Source organism: Eutrigla gurnardus, assembly GCF_963514095.1.
Source record: "Eutrigla gurnardus genome assembly, chromosome: 13".
NCBI lineage: Eukaryota > Metazoa > Chordata > Actinopteri > Perciformes > Triglidae > Eutrigla > Eutrigla gurnardus.
This window is the reverse complement of record NC_139936.1, coordinates 25,186,571-25,209,177: the sequence shown is the minus strand read 5'-3', so window position 1 is coordinate 25,209,177 and position 22,607 is coordinate 25,186,571. Positions and strand designations below refer to the sequence as shown.

The following is a 22,607-nucleotide window of genomic DNA, read 5'->3' as shown; positions in this document are numbered from 1 at the left end:
TTGTATTAAAAATAAATACAAACAAACAAACACTTCACAGATCACTCAGCTGGTCCAAACAACAGAACAGATCACAGAGCAGCTGGTCACGACCACTGTGCCACTGGTCAGGACCAGTGTCTTTAGCGCCCCTAGTGGTTGTGACAACTTTTCAGGCAATTCTCTAGCCAGCACATCGCCAGCCTGGGTCCTTTCATAACAACAACATGGCTGCCTTGTGGAGGGGCAGACACCGGTGGAGAAGGACTAATTGTTTGCATGTTTTGACGAGAAACCTGACAGGTAAAATTATTTTGTACATATATGTATTTGTGTAGATACTAGAGAAGGACACGGACTCAGGCTAATGCTTGGAGTTGTTCCACACCGCCAAGTTACAAACCAGCAGCAACTCTGCTGTGACTCACTAGCTTACATCTGGTGTCCTCCGTCACCCAGAACCTCTCTATTCTGAGTTCCTCGGCTGGTTTAACGGCCACAGTGAACCGAGCCAGAACTGGTTAGTGACTAGCTGGTTCAGCACGCCTGTGTTTAAATGTGGGTTATTTGGCAAAACGCAATTATAGAAAGCTGTGCTGTTGAACTGCTGTTGAAATGTTCTACTGATGTATAAATGAATTACTGTGATGTTTGGATGGTGAAGTCTACGGGACCGTTGCAGGGAGCCTCGGTACATGGGGCGGTAACTCTACCACTAAGCTATCAGCGCACTTAACTCATTCATGTAATCAGTCAGATCAAGTAGTGCGGTTATGACGGGGCAGTCATATTATCCGACTATTAACTTACGCATTCACACAGTCGGCGAGCTTTGCGACTGGAGCAGATGTTCGTCACACGATGTTATTGCTGTGAAATATGAATACCTGACCATTCGTCAGAGATCCGAAAATTTTAAATACATTACGAACAGTCCCTAACAGCACATAGCTGCTGCGGACGCAACGTAAAGTAAATATCCCTCCTTCCTGATGTGACGTTAGATACTAGCTAGCATTAGCTAACTTCATAGCGTTTCTCAGCTCAGATACCAGTGTGAGAAAGCACATTAACGTTACTGAAGTGACGCCACTGCCGTTATATTAATTTAGCTAACGCTAGTGACTTATATTACACAAATGAATACACATTTGCTCTATATTTAAAAACTGCGTCATTAAAGCGAAACTGCTTAATTTGCGTATTAAGACAATGCCCCAGACACCCTATGTAGTTACAGTATACTGTATGTGAGGAACATGTAAAACGTATAGGTTCATAACTAACTGTGTCTACTATTCCTCATTCAATGTATAGGGAAGTATGACTATGACCTGGTGGTTATTGGTGGCGGTTCAGGAGGCCTTGCCTGTTCCAAAGAAGGTGAGATGACTTTGCCTGTTATTCCATAATGTTTTGGCATGTATGCTTCTAATAACACACTCGCAATGTATCTGTATTTACAGCGGCGCAGTTGGGACAGAAAGTTGCTGTTCTAGATTATGTGGAGCCATCTGTTAAAGGTAAATTCCTTTTTTTCTCAACCTGTTGTGCTAGATAATTACCAAAATAATTATTTGATGTTTGAAGACCCCACTGTGAATGTCTTCTTGAAATGCGTTTCCAAACAGGTACCAAGTGGGGTCTTGGTGGTACATGTGTTAATGTTGGTTGCATTCCTAAGAAGCTCATGCACCAGGCTGCTCTGCTTGGCACTGCAGTCAAAGATGCTAAGAAGTATGGCTGGCAGATCTCAGGGCCAATCAGCCATGACTGGTAGGTCAACCAATAGTTTTTCTTACAGTTAAAGGGTAGCTACACAGCACCATCTAGTGATGTAATTGCAGTAGGACAAAAAGGTGACTTGTGGTTGGAAAATTAGTTCTTTGATGGTAATGGGGTTGGTGCTATTGCTTTGTTTTTAAAAGATGTAAAGATGAAATATACTAGTTATTAATTATTACGTATTATATTACAACTATTTCATACATTGTTGTTGCTCACTTCATGTTTTACCTTTACATGTTTTACCTTTGTACATTTTGTAAATTTCCCCATTGTGTGACTAATAAAGGATTAATTTACAGTCTATTACTAAAATAAAAACAGAATTCACAAAGGAAACATGCTCACAGGCCAGATGAATGAATCCTGTTAACATGTCCAAAGAAAAGCACATGTACAAATGATAAGGCAGAAACCAATGGTTCATGGTTCTCTGATGGACAATGATACTTAACTTACTTTAATATACTCTTAATTCATATAATTTGGTTATATGGTGTTAATAAACATTATTTCCATTATGATTCCCATTATTCAGCTATGTCTGAGTGGCATAAACAGTTGCAGCTTGATGCATCTTTTCCTCTGTGTCATGCCAGTTTGGTCAGGAATGTTTACAGTGTTACTCTGGTGTGTTTTCCAGGGACACCATGGCAGAGGCTGTTCAAAACCACGTCAGGTCTCTGAACTGGGGTCACAGAGTTCAGCTTCAGGACAAGTATGTGACTCCAGCTCTGCTTGCTGTATTGTGACTTCTTAGATGCATGATGTTTCGTTTAATAATTTATTTCAAGGTATTTATCCCACACATTTCTTTTCTTGTAAATTATTTACAGATATTGAATTCGTATATGCACAAAATTCCAACCTATATAAGTTGAATTTGCATGAAGCATTGGAATATGTTCTTTAATTCTTTGCTCATTTGTATGACATGAACTATTGCTGAAGGCTGTACACTTCTACTGGCACACAGCTGAAGGAGTGATAGTCAGCAACCACATGTTGATTGAGTGGCTGTCTGGAGGGCAAACAGGTGTTAACCTCTGTGAATGTACCCGAGCTTAACCCAATATGTTCTCATTCCAGTGAGATAATTACCTTGGACGCAGCATATCAGTAATGCTTTTCTAATATCTAATATTTGCTAATATCATTTTGTTTTCTATCTATTAATTAACAATTAGCCTTGAGAGCAGAGAGGTGTTGTTAACCACAGTGATTCCCCACTTGTGTATTCGTTACAAATATAACAATAAATGAGCACACAAATTAATAATTAAGTTAGGTTTTTCTGTAAGCAACAAAGTTATATAGTTGTTAGTAGTATCCAAGTTAGTACACAAGCATTTAGAATAGCATTTGTTGGTATAGTGATTTGTCTCTTTACATTGTACAAAATAACTTAATTTAAGAGTGTATTTTCAAACAGATTCCTTTTAATCAAAAACTGATTTTCAATCGGTGTATCTAATGAGCAGGATTTCAATTAAATGAGAATAAAATTAAATGTATCATCCAACAATCTATTCCAATTAAAGTGGTGGTTTTAAAAAAAACGCTACATGGCAGCAGCGCTGGCTTACTAATGAGTTACATAAATATGACAAGTACAAAATCACAATTGAAATGTTTTGGTTTCCTTCTCAAGATTAAAGCTTACAAAGATCAAATATGTAGGACGTAGTATATGTTGGGAATTAGCAGGAAATAATAGAGAAATGGTGATGGGGGATATGAAGTTAATCCACCACAGTTACTGTGGTTGATCTGTAGTACCACAGTAGGTTAATCTGTCCATCTGTGGATTCTCTGTTTTGCAGGAAGGTGAAGTATCTGAACTTCAAAGGAAGTCTGGTGGATGAACACACTCTTAAAGGACTCACTAAAGCAGGGAAAGAGGTGGGCTGCTCATCCATTCTTTTAATTGTTACATGCATTCAGCCCTAAACTGATGATTTGATGTCAATCATTAAGACCACAATCAAGACTGTATGAATTACTCTTACTCAATATGAGTGCATCAAGAAATTAACTTCACCTGAAAGAAAACTTAAGTAGTTTTAGTCCTATTTAGAACATGTGGTACTGGTGCACTTAACAGTTTTACACATTCCTAGCAAAACATTTCTTTCCTCGTTTCGATAGCTGGATTCTCACAATGTCACAAGATCATGCGAGAATCGCAGGATCACATATCACCCAAAAATCCTTCCCGTCTGGCTTCAAGTAATGCGTTTGTGTACTGTAGAAGTGGAGATTATTTCTTCAATGAAAGAGGAGCAAAGAAGACTCTGAAAGCTTTTCTTGATGCAAATGTTTTTTGCTCTCCTCCCGCCTCGCCTTGATTGACTGATGGTTCATCCAATCACCTGTAATACTGTGTATTTGATTAAGTCAGTCCTTCTAAGTAAGTCCAGTCATTCTTTCTGAATCATTAATTTATGTGCAAATGTAAATTCAACACCTCCGTACCCACTGAGAGTGCTGCTACTTGTTTCAGTGACATCACAAGGTTTCCATCATCACCTGAATACAGAGCACTGACGAGGCCACTTGCTTCATTTGACATTTCCTTGTTTTCTGAAGGATACGAGCAAAAGCTATTACTTCACATTTCCCTCCTCTCATACAGACGATCCTGACTGCCAAGAACATTGTGATCGCCACAGGTGGACGGCCCAATTACCCCACAAATGTAAGTAGCACTGCTGCTGTCATTCCACCCCAACACGTTTCTCTTTTCCCCTGCCAGCATGTGTTGTTAGGTTCATTGGTTACCAGGTGAAAAAAAGCAAATGGAAAGGAGTTGCCAAAACCCCTGAAGTGATGTAGAATGTGGTTTGGAAGCCGTACGTGTACTTTCCAAGCCTTAACACACTGAGGCTAGATCACAGCTTTAACTGTGGTTACAGATCCCAGGAGCAGCAGAGCATGGCATCACCAGTGACGACATCTTCTGGCTGAAAAAGTCGCCTGGCAAAACGTGAGGACACCCTTCACCTTCCCACACACGGCATATATTATATTGCATTATTGAGCAGATATTATCCAGTCAGTCTACATCTGATTACTTGCTGTGAAGATGACCTTCATACAGCGTCGGTTATGCCACAATACTAAAAGTAAAAAGCACGTTTTTTTTCCTTTCTTTCTTTTTTTTCTTTTTACACGAAAACTATCAACATTGAAGACAATGAACGTTTTGATATCACCCTGGAATTGATGCATGTGTAGGATTGTTGCCATCATTCTCAGTACAATGAGCAACAAGGAAAACAGAACCTCTAACCTCTGCAGTATTAATGTCTCGCTTTAACTCCCCACGCTGACACGACACGTCCCACTGTCACGCACTGTAATCATTCATCAGTGACATGGGGTTTGTTTTTCTCCCTTCCTGTCAGCCTGTCTTCGCCTCATGATTCCGATTAGCAGCGTGCATCCTGACCTTTACAGAACAAGCCCTTTAATCCAGCCATTTAGCCCCCTGTCATCACCTGGTTAATTGGTCTTTCCCTGACGTTTCCTCTTGGCACAACGCGCAGACAGTGACTAGTGGTTGTGGTATACCTGGGTTGTTTGCTTCACGGTGAGAGATGAGCGGAAATAATTATTCTGATATGTAAGCTTCATATGTATCCAGGCTGCCTGCACCTGGGGCAGTTTTTAATTGTTTTTAATTAGTTCCTTTTTTAAATCCAGATTTTGTCTAATGATTGTTTTTTTTTTGTTTGTTTGTTTTGGGGGTTGATGGGTATGCAGCACTTAATTCACTTTCGTTTCTCCTTTATGTAGGAGTGTCAGTTCCTTCGAATGTTTGATTTTAAAATGTGTGGCATTCCAGTGTAGTGTATGTTTGGTAATATGTATGCTATTCAACTTTTTGACCACTTGGTGGCAATACAAAAGTGCCCTGTAGCCATCCTTGAACAAGTACCATTGGAGCATTCATCCATTCAACAAAACACCTCTCTATATGAAGCATAATTATCCACTTCAGCTCAGGAAGTCCTTTGATGAAGAGTGTCATGGTTAGTCCTCTACCTAACCGCAGGCTGTGAGGGGTTAGCTGTGGGTTAGCATTAGCGTGCTCTGTAAGGGTAAACCGCACACTGTGGCCGGAGCTGGAGATGTTGTTGTGCTGCTCAGCTTTCAGCAGTGCAGCTGAGGGTCCAGGAGGCTGTTTATGCCAGCAGGGCTGGTGTGGGAGGGGGTCTAGGTGAGTGATGCGTGTCTAATGGGTTTTGGAACACATGCACACCTGAGTGACAGATTTGGCCCCGGGAGCCGGAGCCCAGAACTAGCTGCCATCATCATGCTATCATGAGAAGGCAGGAGCGCGTGCCAGCAGGACTGATACTGGTCTAAGGATTCATGCTGGGGGTCTAACTGTGCATTGTGTGTAGTGGACAAAGTGCGACACTTCCCGGGAATATCTTTCAGCGGTTCATTGCGAAAGCAGCCCAGATGGCTCCAGCATAACTTCCCAGCTATTGTAGAGAAAGAAAACATTCACACGCAGGGTCATATGCACACTCGTGTGCCTTTTTTAATACCATGAACAGCAAAATGTCCCACGCGTGATCCGAAAATTACACTCTAGCATTACAAGGTTCACAGCAGCCCTGGCTGCCAAACATACACACCTCTCCCAACTGGCAGATTACAATCCTTTACAGTAACTTTGAGTATTGTATGCACTGTATGATTACTGTTAGATAATAAAGGTGTGCGTGTCTGTGGTAAATGACCTGGATATGATTATCCCCCTCATTTCAGACAGACAATAAATAATGCAGCAAACAACGGTTTGCTATGTAAAGATAAAGTGGAGTGGTGTCTCTCTGAGCAGAGAAAGAAGTGGCTCTCTCTCTGTGTGTGTTATCCAAGCTTTCATGTACTGGACCAGCAACATGTTCTTTCATGTGAGCGCGCTCCACTGGCTAGCTTAAGGCCACTCTGCGCCGTGTTGAGATCCTTTGAGAGGCAATCGAAATACTCCCAATCTTGTATTATGCACCTTTAAAATATCTGGCCATTGAAATGACTACTGCAGAATTTACTATATGTTAAAAAAATACTACACACGCTGTTGCTGAATATATATGTATTGATTTTCATACTTTTTCACAGATCATATGGACACAACAAGTGAAACAAAACAGATTGTATCAATGCACAAAGATGGAGAAAAGAAAAAAAAAGTACACATGTAAATAGTTCATTCTGTCATGCATAAACTACATTTACAGAGTTGGCTATTTAATTTGATTCAAGTAGTGCAGAAAGCATCTCCTTATTTCTTGGAATGACTGTAGGAGGCTTTTAGCTGAAACATGTCAGTGTTTCCATGACCAGGCAGCCGCTGTTTAACCTGCCTGTCGCTGCCGCTGTGCCCCCTAAATGTCCCCATTGTAGAAAGGGGTCAGAAGGGTTGTAAGGGATCTCATCGCATCATCTTTTAAATGATAAATGTAGCAGCTGTACAGACTCAGACTGGAACACAATGATAAAGAAGAAGGGCCGGAGGAAAAGAGACAGTTTCTCAGTGATGAAAATGTAGAATCAAGCTAAAGCTCTTTGCCTAATCTTCTTTAAGCCACTTCACAATATGTGCTAAGTGCAGCTGTGCATTACACAGACACAGAGAAGCGAGCACCAGGGCTTTTAGTGGTTTGTGTTAGCACGGACGAGGGCAGGATGTGCCGCAGGCAGCCAGAGTTGTCATGTGGAGCAGACCTAAGGGAAGGAGGTCTGGGTTGAAGAGGTAAAAACAAGGGAGAGAAGGGCCTCATCCATGCGGGTGACGGGCATCACTCAGCTGGCTGATGTGTGGACTTGAGCCCTGAACATGGCACACCCCATCTGCAGGGATTAGCCTAAACGCTGGCAATTAGCGCTACAGTGCTACAGATCTCAGGGCTGGTTTAGAAGTGTGATTTACCTGGACCACACACACACACACACACACACACACACACACACACACTGACACTGCAAACTCACACATACCTTTTACTGTCCCTGTTTTCTTCATTTTCTTCACACGTCTTCACTTCCCTCTCAGGTTCTGAAGTTTTGTAATTCATCGCCTCTCTAATTTGTGGATTTTAAAGTAAACATTTTCAACTTTGGACTTTATTTTATTTGGCAAAAAGTGTGCTGCACGATTGAATGGACATGTTTTTATTGCATTATTACTTTGGCTAACGGCTTCTGTTTATTTGTGTTTTGCAGGCTTGTGGTTGGAGCCAGCTGTATCCTTTGTCTGCCAGACAGCTTGTAAATGGGGCCACTTTATAAAATCTGCTGGTAATGAGTAGAGATATTGGGAAGTTATTAACTTAATAAAAACATTGTCATCAGACCAGGTTCAATAGCTACAAATAACACATGTTTTAAACTCAGTGTGCCATGTCAGCAGTCTTCAGTACACATGATGCATCATGTACGCTTAACCATGATAAAAGAAACAATATGACATTTTTCTAAACCCAGTTTCCTGCTGCATCGCTGTGATCTGACCTTCTTTTTAATCTACTTTCTTGTTGTGGAGTGTCTGGCTTATGGCTACACATCCAGTGCAACTGGACGTGCAAATCAAGAAAAGTAGTTAACTCCTCAACCTGGTGTTCAGATGTAGCTCTGGAGTGTGCGGGCTTCCTCACCGGCATTGGCTTGGACACCACAGTGATGGTCCGCAGCATCGCCCTCCGGGGGTTTGATCAGGTATTGCTCCCTAAAGTACATTCTATCTATAGATCTTTCCATAGAGTTTTTTTCCCACATTAAAAAGTTGATATTCTCTTTTGGTTAATGCAGCAAATGGCAGGTCTAGTCACAGACTACATGGATGCATATGGCACGAAGTTTGCATGGAAGTGTGTCCCAAAGAGAGTGGACAAACTCTCCTCGGGAGCTCTGCAGGTGACCTGGACCGACACCCGCACAGGCAGCGAACACAAGGACACATATGACTCTGTGTTATGGGCAGTTGGTGAGTCTGTGCGTAGCAGTTCACTTCAATTTGAAACAAGCCTGAATTCATAATGCGCTTCAGGAACCCTCTCATACCCTCCACATGAAGGTCAGGTGGTAGAAGGAGATGCCAAGGCTTTAGACTTGAGCCTTTGACACACTTAAGTGATCAACACCATGTGCATCTTTTGAAGGAACCTTTTTAAATTAGTGTTGTAATAAGAATAGCAACTGACTTTACTTGTGACTTGAATTGGACTTGTGTTGGTTTACACTTGTATTGACTGAGACTCGTCTGCGTAGAGACAAAACACCAAGGACCAGGCAACAAAGGTCCCAAGGCCAGAATCAAACCCTGGGCATTGCAGTTACATGGCATACGCTGTAGCCACTTCCTGTAGACTCCTTTTAATAATGAAGCTACCTTGCTAATCCAGATAAAAGGCCTGAATTATGATGAACTCGACTTTGTAGGTAAATTGATGGTGAATCAGTGCAGTGAACAGTATAGTAATGGACTACTTATCCCATGTTTTAAATATACTAGCCATATTGTTCCCTGTTTATATCCATGAAATTAAAAAACACCGGTGTGACTTTGCTCCCTGATACCATTTTTTCATTGTCATTCCCAATAGAGTGCAGTGTCAGCAGATAGCAGTAGAATCAAGGCTGAAAACAAAGTAATAAAGTCTGAGTTCTGGGAATGGACAAGGGAAGTGTTAATCACCCTCCACTGGCTCTCTGGCTGGAGAGGGGCAGGACAGGGCAGGATGCACCCAGGCACAGGGTCACCGCGTTCCCCTCTTTGTTCTCCCACGCTGGGCCTTCCTGCCCATGCCAGCCCTGCGGAAACCAACTCTGCATCTGTCACTGCCATCCCTGCCCGCGGCCCTCGGCCTGTCATTACAGCAGCATTCTCATCTGTCCATTCTTTCTTTATACTCCCATTCCACCAGCAGTGTGAGTAGCAATGGAGGGCCACTGCCGCCAGCTTATTTGTGTGGAGTGGGTTTAGAGGCGCCGCCAGTGCTCAGACTGTGTTTTTAGTGTTGTGGAAGGAGAGATGGTTGGCTCTTGCTCCATGCGTGTGACAGCGACAAGGATGTGCGTGACCTTGCAGCTGAGATGACGTTCGTTTGTTGACTTCCCACATTGTCTCAGCGTAGGACTGCTGGTGAGAATGACATTTGCATTGACTGCATATATCAGTAGGTGTCAAGCGTGAGATGCTGATTTCCTGTTTCCTAATATTCACGAGAGCAAGAGTTCTCAAGCAGACATTTTGGGGCCTGGCAAATGATTTTCGATTGCAACCACAGTGCACCAAACTGTTGATAATTTTAGCCTGGTTTAAGCCTCTTTCACATTACATTTCAAACTTAAATGCAGCACAATATTTGTTAGTTGTTCTTAATTTGCTGATAACCAAAACTTTAATTTCCTTCACCTTTTTATAATAAAAATCATGTCACACATTAAGTCATAACACAAGCAGCGATATCCTTGTGTTAGCACTACTAGCTAAAACCTTGCAAGCACCCAGCTATATCCACGACAATGTTTGTTCCCATACAGTTCAGTGAGAACCAGCAACAATGTGGCCTCTGCTCTTTGATGTGTGCATGCAGGAGTTATGAGTACAAGGCCACTTCCCTTTACTGTGACCTTACACTAGGGGCCAGGCAGGGTCCCAGGCCTCTGTGGAGTTATTAAAGGCCAGAGGGAACGCGGGACAGTATCACCACAGCCTGCCACATCCTTCTCCTTGGCCCTGCCTCCCTCCACCTTTCCCCTGCTCCTTCCTGGCCTCATGGCCGCTCCCCTGTCCAGGTGTGCCAGCAGAAACACACCAGGAAACAGAACATTTCCACACTTCCTGTCTACATGCATGGCCACATTAGTCTTCCGTCTCGCTGCGCTCTACAGTACTGAAGGATGCCATTTGAAAACATTTCCTAGTTTTTTAAAAGACATTTGCCTGACGCGGACTATAAGTTATCGATGACATCCCTGGATGTTGTTCTCCCGGTCTCTATTACCCTGTGGCTTCTCAAATACCTTTTTGTTGCAGTACAATTGATAATAATATGTAGTATAATAACAATAGTGAAGAAAAATAGACTTTTATTTATTAGGGATTCTGTGGCAGTACCATCATGGTGCAGCATAGGTGATTGTGAAAAATGAAACAAACCAGTGTGTTGCAGAGAAAAGGATATTCAAAATGTGTTTTTCTATTTTTTTTTCAATTATGAATGCATTGTCCTCTTATATGTTTGAGCTTGCACAAATCTCTATTTAAATGTCTGAATTGAAAGGTCAGACAGCATCTTGCTGAGTCTTAAACTATTAATTTGAATACCCAGTTTAAAGAATCAACAGCTGACTTTATTTTCTGAGACAGGCCCCTTAAAATGTGGTTTTAAATCTTTCCATTTTTTTTCCCTATAAATTTAAATTAATAAGCAATAATTTAATGTTTAGAAAAAAAGGGACTGTGTGGGTGGGATTTCATCCGATTTGATGGACAGTGGAAACAACACAAGCAATAATCTTTGTTCTATAGCTAGCGAGCTCTTTATCAATTTGCATCTTAAAATCTTTTTTGGCCTCAAATAGAACATGTAATCAATTTTTGGCATCCTGTCCGATTATTTCCCCAAGAAAAACAGTCTCCGCTCACATCGCTCTCCCTTTTGTCTTTGTTCATTTGATTGATCAGATAAGTGTTCAGCTCTCATGTCAGCTAGTGGAGGGTTGTTGTGGCTAATTAGCCTGTAGCAGTCTTAAGGCTTCCTCTTAATGTCACAACAAGCTTTGTTCAGAATCAGATTAGTGTGCGTGTGTTTATTCTCAACCATCCTTTTCAGGAATTCATAAGTAAATTATTAAATATGTTTACACTAAAATGTAATTATCAGCATATACAACACGATTATCAATGTAAAAATGATCAATGTATAAATACATAGTATTTTCTAAATAAATAGTCAGTCATAGTCCTATTAAATGCTCATATAAAGTATGAAGCTATGTATTTTATGTGATTACAGCTGTGTTATTCCTTCACTGTTTACACAGCTACGATCAATCAGATGACCACTACATGATAGTGATGTAAACCATTTATATATAATTGATATACTCATGAATGTAAAATTAGGGAAATATTTAAGGCCTTGGAGATATGGCAGTATTCAATCTAAGGGGATATTCTGTTTCTTCTTCTTTCTTTTTGTAATGCATAGAGAATCAGATGTTTGGATAAAAAAAATTACATTTCAAAATTAAAATAGCTTCACCTAATTTGAGTATAATCCTCTATAGATTCTGAGAATGAGTGAATGACATGTATGCAGACTATTCCAGTGTTGTGGACCTAAAGGAGAAGAAAATATTTACAAGTCTTGCTTTTGGGGATTGGACATGACTTCCCCCCTCTCCTCATTCTCTGTGCTCCCCATCGCCTTCAGCCACCCATGCTGTTGAGCACTAGACGGGTCCCTGCAGCCCCCCGGCCTGAGAAGAGGGGGAGGACGTTGTTCTTTGGCTCCAGCCAGGAAAACGGGTCTCGGGGGTTTGTTATTTTTGCTGTCCGATAGCATCTACATGGGTAGCTCAGTGCCGGGTGTTTATTATGCTACCCAGGCAGGTTGTGAGGAGCTATGGAGAGGAGTGGGGGGTGGGGGGGTGGTCCATGCCCCATCACCATAGAGACTCTGTGACGACAGCATCAGTCAGCCGCCCCCCAGGAAGTGTCAGAAATCACACCTTTGGGTGTCCTGGGGGGTTGAAGGGATACTGATTCCCAGCAACGGTCGAGATCATCTCTCTCTCTCTCTCTCTCTCTCTCTCTCTCTCTCTCTCTCTCTCTCTCTCTCTCTCTCTCTCTCTCGATTGATTGATTTGTATTTTAAGGCCAATGTTGGTACTTGTGTTGTTATATTTGAGCTTGTAATTGCTAATTAATATAATATAATCAGATCTTTACTAATGACTTTCGTAGCCAAAACAATTCACAATAATGATATCACTATCTCTACATTACAACATTTTAAAACAAAATTCTATCAGTGAAATTCACTTTCCACCTTTGTTGTGGCTTTAGTCTCTTTTTTTGGTAAATCAATTACAACCCAAAAGTGGAGGGAGGTGGAGAGAGAGAGTTGTAATCATAACTGTGAATATAAAATGATTGAAGAGCTACTGTATTTTTTACACAGTATTATAATACAGGTTTTATTAAAACCATATCAATATTTATTTTTTAAATATCACAGTTATCATCAATGACGGTATATTACAACATCCTGAGTGTTGACAGATTTGGTCATGAAAAAAAGATATGTGCTACATATATTCAAAGTCTCCAGAGGAGACATTTGATTGAGCCTAGTTCTCCCCTGACTTCTCTTTTAGTACCACCATCAGGCAAAACAGTACATTGTTTAGTAAGTGTGAGTATGCTAACAGAATAAACTAATTCATCTTTTTGTTTCAGCAATTGTTAGTATGCTCCCGGAGTTTTATTGTCTGCGTGGAAAAGCTTTTAAGCAACACAGTCCGCTGAAACAGTCAATTCTTTCATTGTCGGCGGTCCCTCAAGGTTGCCTTCTGGAAGGTTCCCTGTAGAGTTTCTATCAGATTGTCACCCAGGGAGGTGAATCAGGGAGCCTTATTATCACTCCTAGTATTCCAGCTGTATGCGTGGACACAGTGTGCACATATGCAGTAGTATATAACCCGATTAAGCAGTACCCACTAGGTTGTCTGTATGCAGTGTTGGTACATACCGTAGAACCTCAGCAGAATGTGTTGTTAACGCTGTAGAGAGCCCCCCCCCCCCACATATCTATCTCTCCTGGGCTGTAACGTAATATTCTCCCTGTGTTGTTTCCTTCCACTGCCCTCAGGCCGAGTCCCTGAAACCAAAGCCCTGGGCCTGGACAAGCTTGGCGTGCAGCTCAGAAAGGAGACAGGGAAAATAGTTGTGGGCGCTGACGATTCCACCTCGGTGCCAAACATCTACGCTTTTGGTGACATCGGCGAGGTAGGCGTTGTCAACGGACACCACACTGACAGCAGAAACAGCCCCGATAACAGTCGTGGATGGGAAAACGCCACATAAATGATAAGTTTAGACTGAAAAATAATACTGTACAAGCTGTACGGTCTACATTCAGCTCTTTTAGCTCCATGAGAGAATAATATGGGACTATTTTAATCTTTAACACACATATAGGCTCTCTATCATATGACATGTGCATGTCATTAATTCATTAGAATCTGTAGTAGGTAGATGTTGTTGACACTAATAAACAAATGTTTATGCTCATCACAAGGTTAATGAAGACCTATATGTATAAATGCATGCTTCCTGTAAAGGAGCTTTAGCTATTCCCTAACACCTGTTCGCTGTTACGAAGACATAGATCCTTACCATGAATTAAGGTTGTAGAGACTTCTAGTGTCTCAGATGTAAAGAGGTGGTAACCTTGGTTTGATGACATTGGCTTTAGCTCCTCATCGTTCCAGGTCTCACAAACCCTCTGCTATGTAAAAAGTGTTCATTTCAAATATAGATATAGAAATGAGCATAGTTAGTACACCAAATAATAGCCATTTTGTTAAAGGTATATACATATACAGAATGAACCGTATGAAGTGAAGCCTACAGTCTCTGGCGTTGCCACTGTGTCTTCAGGCTGATCCACCCATGTTAGTACTAGTTATACCTGCTGCATGTAATGTCAGTGTTGTTTTTTCATCGTGACCAGCTGTGTGCTTCCTCCCTGCCTCCCAGGCCTCATGACACCCACACGCACTCTTTTTGATTGACACTTCACTTTGATGAGTTGTGCTTCACCCCAATACGTCTGTCAGCTTTTCACAGGGAGGCTTTTTTTAATTCAGGTTTAGCAGTGGGGTTGATAACTCAATTTGTCCAGTGCTTTGTTTGTGGTTGTTTTTTTCCCACTCTGTGATAAGAGTGCCAAGAAATGCATCATGATGGCAAATACCAGAGCACACGTCCACATACATGCAGAGGTGCAGGGATGTTGGACAACAGGATGTGCGTTGGTGATTTAACAGGTTTAAGTCACGCCTTTAGAATTGCCCCGCAGCCTTACTTCCTGTGTGTGTGTGTGTGTGTGTGTGTGTGTGTGTGTGTGTGTGTGTGTGTGTGTGTGTGTGTGTGTGTGTGTGTGTGTGTGTGTGTGTGTGTGTGTGTGTGTGTGTGTGTGTGTGTGTGTGTGTGTGTGTGTGTGTGTGTGTGTGTGTGTGTGTGTGTGTGTGTGTGTGTGTGTGTGTGTGTGTGTGTGTGTGTGTGTGTGTGTGTGTGTGTGTGTGTGTGTGTGTGTGTGTCAGTCGGTGTCAGTCGGTGTCAGTCGGTGTCTGTGTGTGTCTGTCTCTGTGCTATGCGTTTGTCTGTTTTGGCAGACACCCAGAACAATAAAGGCAAAACACAGATGCAGAGATTGTTTTAAGCGTGCTCGATGGTTTAAATGTTTAGCACTTGTCGCTTATGTCAGTCACTCATGGCACACCTTGTCATGTGTTTGTGTTTCCACTATTTCTGCACTGAATATTAATGTTTGAACGTCAGACTTCTGTTACTCATAGCAGATAAACACATGTTTAAGAAGCAGACCTATCGATGTTATCTGTTTGATGTCCACATATTTCAGTAACTTCAGTTGCGTCTTGTTTTAGGGTCGTCCTGAATTGACCCCAACAGCCATTAAAGCAGGAAAGCTTCTCGCCCGTAGACTGGCTGGGAGCAGCACTGAACTCATGAGCTACGACAACGTAAGACACACACACACACACACACACACACACACACACACAGAGAGAGAGAGGCTGGTCATTTCCCTCTTTCTTTCCACAGCTCGTGTCTTTTTTTAACCTATTGTTTTGTGCTTAATTTGAGGCAAATTCTAACCATTTCTGGTGTTTGTGCTCAGAGTCTCTGATACACCGACACAAATCTCCCTGCACCTCCAGCCTCTCCTCAGGATGAGTCGTATTATAAAACTACCAGCATTTTTCCCAGAATGTCGTCATTCATTATGATGACATGTTTGTTTACATTCAGTTATTCTGCAAGTCTCAGTGCAGGTTTTATTGTGGAATATCTTTATATTCACAGTTTTTTAGCTTTTATTATCAAAAATATAAAATGATATGTCATTGTTATGTACCCCCCCCCCCATAAATCAACTTTAAAATACCTTGTACAATAACAGTAAATAGGATATGTCCCAAAACAATCCAAAATCAGCAGAAATAGTAATTAAAACACACACACACACACACACACACACACACACACACACACATACAAAGCAAGCACAAAAACAGGAGAGGAGAGTCAACCTTTAATCACAACCTGCACTTTGGCTAGTAATAGTAATATATAAGAGTAATATTATTACATGTATTATTATTTCCATTCTGAATGAAATTTTCAGAGTCTCCTCCATGGTATTGAATGAAATGTGTGTGTGTGTGTCAGGTGGCCACCACAGTGTTCACCCCCCTTGAGTACGGCTGTGTGGGTCTGTCTGAGGAGGACGCTGAGAAGAGGCTTGGGAAAGATGGCATAGAGGTAAGATGTGTCTCTATACAACTAGTGAATTTACAGGATGGATTTGTAGCATTTTGAATAAAATCCCTTCATGTTATGTCCCCATTTAAAGTTAAATGCAATCAAGAAAAATCAGGCATACCTTCAAAGTGATTATTTCCATTTGAGTGTAAATTTACTCAAACTTTGAAATGTAGTGGTAAAAAATATGTTAATTAAAATTATTTTAATTATTAATTATATTTTTCTCTGTATAAGTCCTCAAGATCTACAACTAACCCCAGTATATGTGGAAGGAAGTTACTTTTGTTGCCAAGAAATGACAGGTGTCCCACATGCACAGGTAGTTACAAAGGCAGTGTCATTGGCTTGTTACTGCCATCAATAAATGTATAAACAAATCCAACGTCCCATAAATCCCTGAGCAAACATTGACACACGCACACACGATGCAGCAGAAGCAGCTCAGTATTCTGACACGCTGGCGTACGTGAGCGGTGTGCCAGATGCTAGCCAACACCTGCACAGCTCTGTGGGTAAACGGTTTAGGCGGCGAGGTGGGGCTCGTCCCCGTGACTGACAGGTGAGCAGGAGGTCTGATTGAGGTGTGTGTGAGGTGATGACAGGCTCGCTTAGATCTGAGGAGGAACCGCAGCACCAGCCTCCGACAGCTGCACGGCCCGCACGACTTGTGTCGGCATGTTCGCCCGGAGAATAAAACACAACTGCACACGTTTTTCACTGAGGAGTTTGAAATCAATCACTATCTTTAATGAAATTTTCATATAGTTTGTTTAAATCGGAGCTCCTAAGGCCTTGCAAAAGCATTGTTAGTGAGAGATAGTCATTAGAATCGGAATGGGCTGTAATATGTGGACCATGACCTGACACTAGATTTAATGAACCATTTTGTCTTGTGCTATTGAAAAATCACAATCTGTGCTGCTTTTAATTTGAAACCGATTCTTACATGAGGCTCCTCATGTTCTAAGAGTGGCTATTCTTGACAAAAGTGAATGTATGCAAGAGAAGATCACCATTTTTTGCACATTCGTAAGCTGGTTGAAGCAAAGAGCCTCAAGAGGGTATTTTGACATCACAGTCGCTCATGCTGTTCACAGGACCACAATAATGCATCTCATTTGTCCTGTTTCTATGATTCCTGTTTCTATGTCTGTAGGTCTACCATGCGTTCTACAAGCCTCTGGAATTCACCGTCGCAGAGCGCGATGCCAGCCAGTGTTACTTAAAGGTAGGAGACCAAACTTTTGTAAGTTTTAAGCTGATTATGTTGTTATTTTAGACACCATATCATTTAGTTCATTGTGCTATATGCAAGATGAGATATTTGTGGACAGGAGTAGCCTTCTCAGGTTGGTGTGTTTCAGACTTCTGCTTGAAGGACATTTTTATTGGGATCGGCTTATAAATGAATAGTCAGAAAGGTTTAACCATAATCCTGAAAACCTTTGATTTCTCTGTCAGTGGCCTAGCAAGTCAGCTGTGGAATCCACTTGTCCTTCTCGGTGGTTATTTTGTCGGCTACAGCAGATGAGGCTTCAGCTCCTCGGCTTAAAGTCCCAGTGAAATGGAAGTTACAACAATTAACCAGTGAAGAGGAATATTTGAGTGGTGTAAAGTAAGAGGGATGTAAATCCTTCCTTGGGCGTGGGCTCTACAGAGCTACAGAGTTTTTTTTTTTGCAAATATTGTTAAATAGGTGCATAATATGACGGGGTGTGATCTAAAAGGCTTCTCATTTGATCTTGAGATTAAATGAGTTTTTCGACCTCCTCAGGTGATATGTGAGCGCGGAGGAGAGCAGAAGATCCTGGGTCTGCACTTCACCGGCCCAAACGCTGGAGAAGTCACACAGGGCTTTGCTATGGCCTTCCAGTAAGTTTAATAAATCCTCGATTTTAATTAAGGTACATTTGGTGTTTGTATTTCCTTCATGCTCTATGGATCAACTATCCAAACCATTCTGGTGTTTAGGTGATGAAGTTGACAAAATGTTAGACACCAATGACATGCCAGTGTAGCTACACGTTCGTTCTAGCTTGGTTTTAGACATCTTTTATTGTCTTTGCCATATGATGGGATGCCTGCATCTGTATCACTGAGAGATCTGTTGTCATTCGTTAAAAACAACCTGAAAGGTGCTACATTTGAAATTCAGAGCTATGTACACAAAGCACAGATACTTTGGGAGAACAACACACACAGATGGAGAGCGACTTCACTCTCTTTAAATAGAAAATCATTGTTTGCTGCTATAGTAATGCTCTGAACATCATATAGAGAAGCTTAAATGAAACTATTCAACACATCTTTTTCTCAGCAGACACAAGCTTTTATTTCCAAGGACAAACTGATGGCAAACAATTAAAATAAATGAATGGACTTATTATTTTTAGAGGATATTGGATCATTTATACAGTTGTCAATCATGAGAGAATCATAGTTAAATCCAGGTGAATGACCCCCTTTGTATTGCCATGTGTCTCAGGTGCGGAGCAACGTATTCCCACCTGCTGCAGACCGTAGGCATCCACCCAACCTGTGCCGAGGAGGTGATCAAGGTCAACATCACAAAGCGATCCGGCTTGGATGCCATGGTAACCGGCTGCTGAGGTTAAGCATCTCGGTCTCTGAACGTTAGAGAGCACACAGGTTCCCTCCGTGGAGAACGTTAGCGTTTAGCCTGGGTTTCTCCTGCTCTCTCTTCTTGCCCCTCTCCTTCTATAAGGCTATAAGCTTATAAGGTTTCACGGTGTTCTCTCTGGGAATCGTCTCTTCATAGGCCAGTCATGCAAATCATTAACACATCATGTGATAACCAAGACTTTGATTATCCCGTGTATATATGCACGTTGTGTGTGTATCCTCTAAAAAGCACAGATCAGGTTAGTGAGTGTCAGGGCCGCAGAGTGAGCTTCTTTTAAATAAACAGGCTCATCAATCAGGATTAAGGCCTGTGCTCAGGGTTTTGTTGAAACCATACAAGAACGGTGGACCGAACCCTAACGTTTTTCTGAATATATGTATTCTGCAAATATTGTTGTTTCTCCGGCTGTACTTCCTGTCCATTAGTCTTGGAGGTGACACATACCATACACCCCCACAAACACCACCCCCCCATGACACTGATGGATGGCCCCAGAGCTGTCGCCGCAACGACACCGCCCCATTTCCCATGGACACACACAAACAGTCGGTGGGCCGTCTGTCAGTCAGCCAGCTAAGACCTGGCCAGGGAGCCCCCGCTTGTTTAGGGCCCAGCAGACCCCCGACCCCTTCCTCTTCCTCCCATGCCTTTCTCTATCCCCATGCATAAGAAGAAAGAGTGGGACTACAGACGTGTGTTGTCACAGTCTGTGTGAATGCCACAGGGCAACTCTACCTGTTGATAACAGTGCTCTGACAGCTCTACTATAACTATACTACTCAGTGTCACCCAAAGGTGGCACTGTTGTCCTCCAATTCACCCTTTTTGAGCTAAGAATGGAAGACAGTATAAAGTAGTCAAACATGAGCCTGAATACATTCAGGTTGCACATTTAATCCCTTTAATCCCTATAAAAGATATGTGCCTCTTGGATGACGTTTAAAAGCAGTGGTGCCAAACTGATAAGTGTTATCTGTTGTGTATTTACATTGATGGCAGGTTAGGCCTAAAGAGTCATCACCCTCAAAGATAAGGCCAGTTGCTTATATCAATAAAGCAGTAATGGGCCGTTTGCTCAAGTGTCCAACCTGCTGGCTCTACTGGACATCTTGGGTTTATTAAGTAGAGGATGAGGAGGAGGTCTGTCAATAACGTGGGTTGCTTAAGAAATTGGGGGGACCTAAGAGAAGGCTGCTGGATGTAGTTTATTTGTATTTGAAGTCTAATCTGCCCAGCCTGATTAATGATTTCGATGAGGGGAGTGACAGTGTGCCAGGAGATGGAGAGAGGAAAGAGAGAGAGAGAGAGAGAGGTACCAGGTTTATTTGGACCTGAGCCAGAGGAGAGAGAGCAGAGTTTCAACCCTGGTTAGGGAGGGAAGGGGGATTCCTGTGTGCTCTGTTCAGGGCCGAGGTGCTGACTGAAGGACCCTGACCTCCGCTCAGCAGGAACAGCTTGACTCTATCACTCGGAGCACAGAGGGCTCACATGCTGCAGCGCTGCACGGCAGGGGCCTGGGGGGGCCGGGTGGGGGGGGGGTTGGATGGTCGGATGGCCAGGAGACGGACGGACCCAACCTACCAGCCAGCCAACCAACACAACACCAAGCAGTAGCGCTGTGTTTGCCCAGGGTAATTGAGTCTATGTTTCTGTGCTTAATGAGCCACTTCAGAGACCCGAGGGTGGGCCCAAGGCAACACGAGGGAAGTCATTGAGGCCATCAGTGTAACTGTAATGTCGGTTTGCCTTTTACCTTCCACTTCCCTCCTGCATTTTCTCATCTGCTCTATATCTTGTTCTCAGTATGGCTGCTCATACGCACAAAATGCCATTTATTTAACGACATATCTGTCTGACTTGAATGTCATTTGTTGTTGTGGATCACCGCAGTCACTCCAGGCCCAAGATTTGACCAGTTAGCCTCAGCTGCCCCATGGGAAGGTCAGGGTTCAACTTTCAGATTGGCCAGCTAATGATGGCCTGCACTAAAACCCAAAACTGGGGAGTGCAGGTCTGATGTCACCTGGCCGCCTACTTTAGCAATTGTAAATACAGAAGTGTAATTTTCCATTCAAGATTTGTTATATATAATTTATATGTAAACTATTAAATTAACAATGCTCACTGATTGTTCTGTGTTGTACATCAATGAATGCTCGCGTGTTGTCTATTCATGTGCATAGACTATAAATGTAAGTACTTAAAGGAATATTTCAACATTTGAGAAATTATGCTTATTTCCGTTCTTGACCAAAATTAGAGCACATCAATAATTTAGCTTTGCAGATGACTAAAAAAGGAAAACTGACTAGTGCTGTGATGTTTGTCAACAAGACATTGATAGTGGTATCAATCTTTCCCTCTGACTCTCAGCAGAAAAAAGGTATTTCTCAAAGTATTGAACTCCTTTTGAGAATAATCTGCTTTTTCACAGCATTATAAAAATATTGAAAAAACCTCCGGAGAAAACTGCTGCCAGTGTTGAAGTGAATCTGCATCTGTACAGGTGTACCTAATGCTGCATGTCTTATATTAAGCAATGTCACATGGGGTGGTCACACTTTGACCCGGAGTCATCTCTGCTGACAGGCAGCTCTGCTATGCAGCCCTGTCACTCAACCCTCTGCACCAACAATGGCAGAAATTCCACTGTGTTTGTTTGGTTAAGGACAGAGCTCTCTGAAACCCCTGAACCTCCTCAGGATCCACAGCAGCCTCACTCACCCTGAGAATGAGGCCGGTGTCAGTCCTAACCCAGACAGCGGGAGTAAAGTTCACCTGCCATCTCAAGAATAGCCAGTCCCATTAAGCAATTGTGTCTCCTCTGTCCCCTCCACAATGGAGCAAACAGGCTAAATCCACCTTGAAATGCACTTAGTAGAACATGTCAACATGTCAAGGTGCGCTCGGTCCTATGCTCCGTCTTAATCCAGCCCATTGAATGCTGACAGTTGTCTAGAGGCAGACATGCACAAGGCCTTTGTCACTTCAGGTCTTGAGCCCTAGCAGCCACGCTGGAGGAGCAGAACCCTCAGACACGCACGTTAAAACACACATGCTGGGTATACAGCCCGCCTTCGGAGCAAAGCCTTAGGAGGAGGAGAAACCGACGCATACCTTGTGTAAACATGAGTGAAAAAATGAAGCTCGGAACAGAAAAGGCTCAACCAAGGCGAGGATTATCCCTGAGAAATGAATAGGGGCCAATTATGACGGCTCTGTTGTACTGCCAGTATCTGGCTCAGGAGCTGTCAGCCCGAGATGCCTGCAGGGCCTGGAAGGGGCTGCAGTGGCTCGGGGCGGGGCGGGTCTTCAGGAGGTTTCATGAAGACAAACGGGCCCTCAGACTGGTAAGCCAAGGTGAGTCTCCCAACCAGGTTTGTGGTTTCTCCCTCATCTGGCCTCCCAAGTTCAAGACAAATGCTCAAAGAACCCGCTGAGGCCATCCACTGAACCAAACGGTATAAAAACAATGAGAAATGACATTGTATCCTTCTCCTTTCATTTGCTGTACAACTTGACACAGTTCACAGACACCACTTTCTTCTGTGAGAACTCCTCATTCTGAGATATTTTAATCTTTTCTGGAGTCTGAATACT

At 42.5% G+C, this 22,607-nt stretch overlaps 1 protein-coding gene across 1 annotated transcript; it reads left to right on the top strand.

Moving 5' to 3' along the window:
- The first annotated feature begins 168 nt into the window (after positions 1–168).
- txnrd2.2 (thioredoxin reductase 2, tandem duplicate 2) lies at positions 169–21,297 on the top strand. The gene is made up of 17 exons (XM_084025627.1): positions 169–282; positions 1,297–1,362; positions 1,446–1,502; positions 1,611–1,755; positions 2,408–2,482; positions 3,588–3,666; positions 4,400–4,462; positions 4,680–4,750; positions 8,005–8,024; positions 8,405–8,496; positions 8,590–8,764; positions 13,662–13,798; positions 15,463–15,558; positions 16,268–16,360; positions 17,520–17,591; positions 18,138–18,235; positions 18,849–21,297. The coding sequence occupies exons 1-17, from the start codon at positions 207–209 to the stop codon at positions 18,970–18,972; spliced, it is 1,539 nt and encodes a 512-aa protein (XP_083881753.1). The 5' UTR covers positions 169–206; the 3' UTR covers positions 18,973–21,297.
- Positions 21,298–22,607: the final 1,310 nt, after the last annotated feature.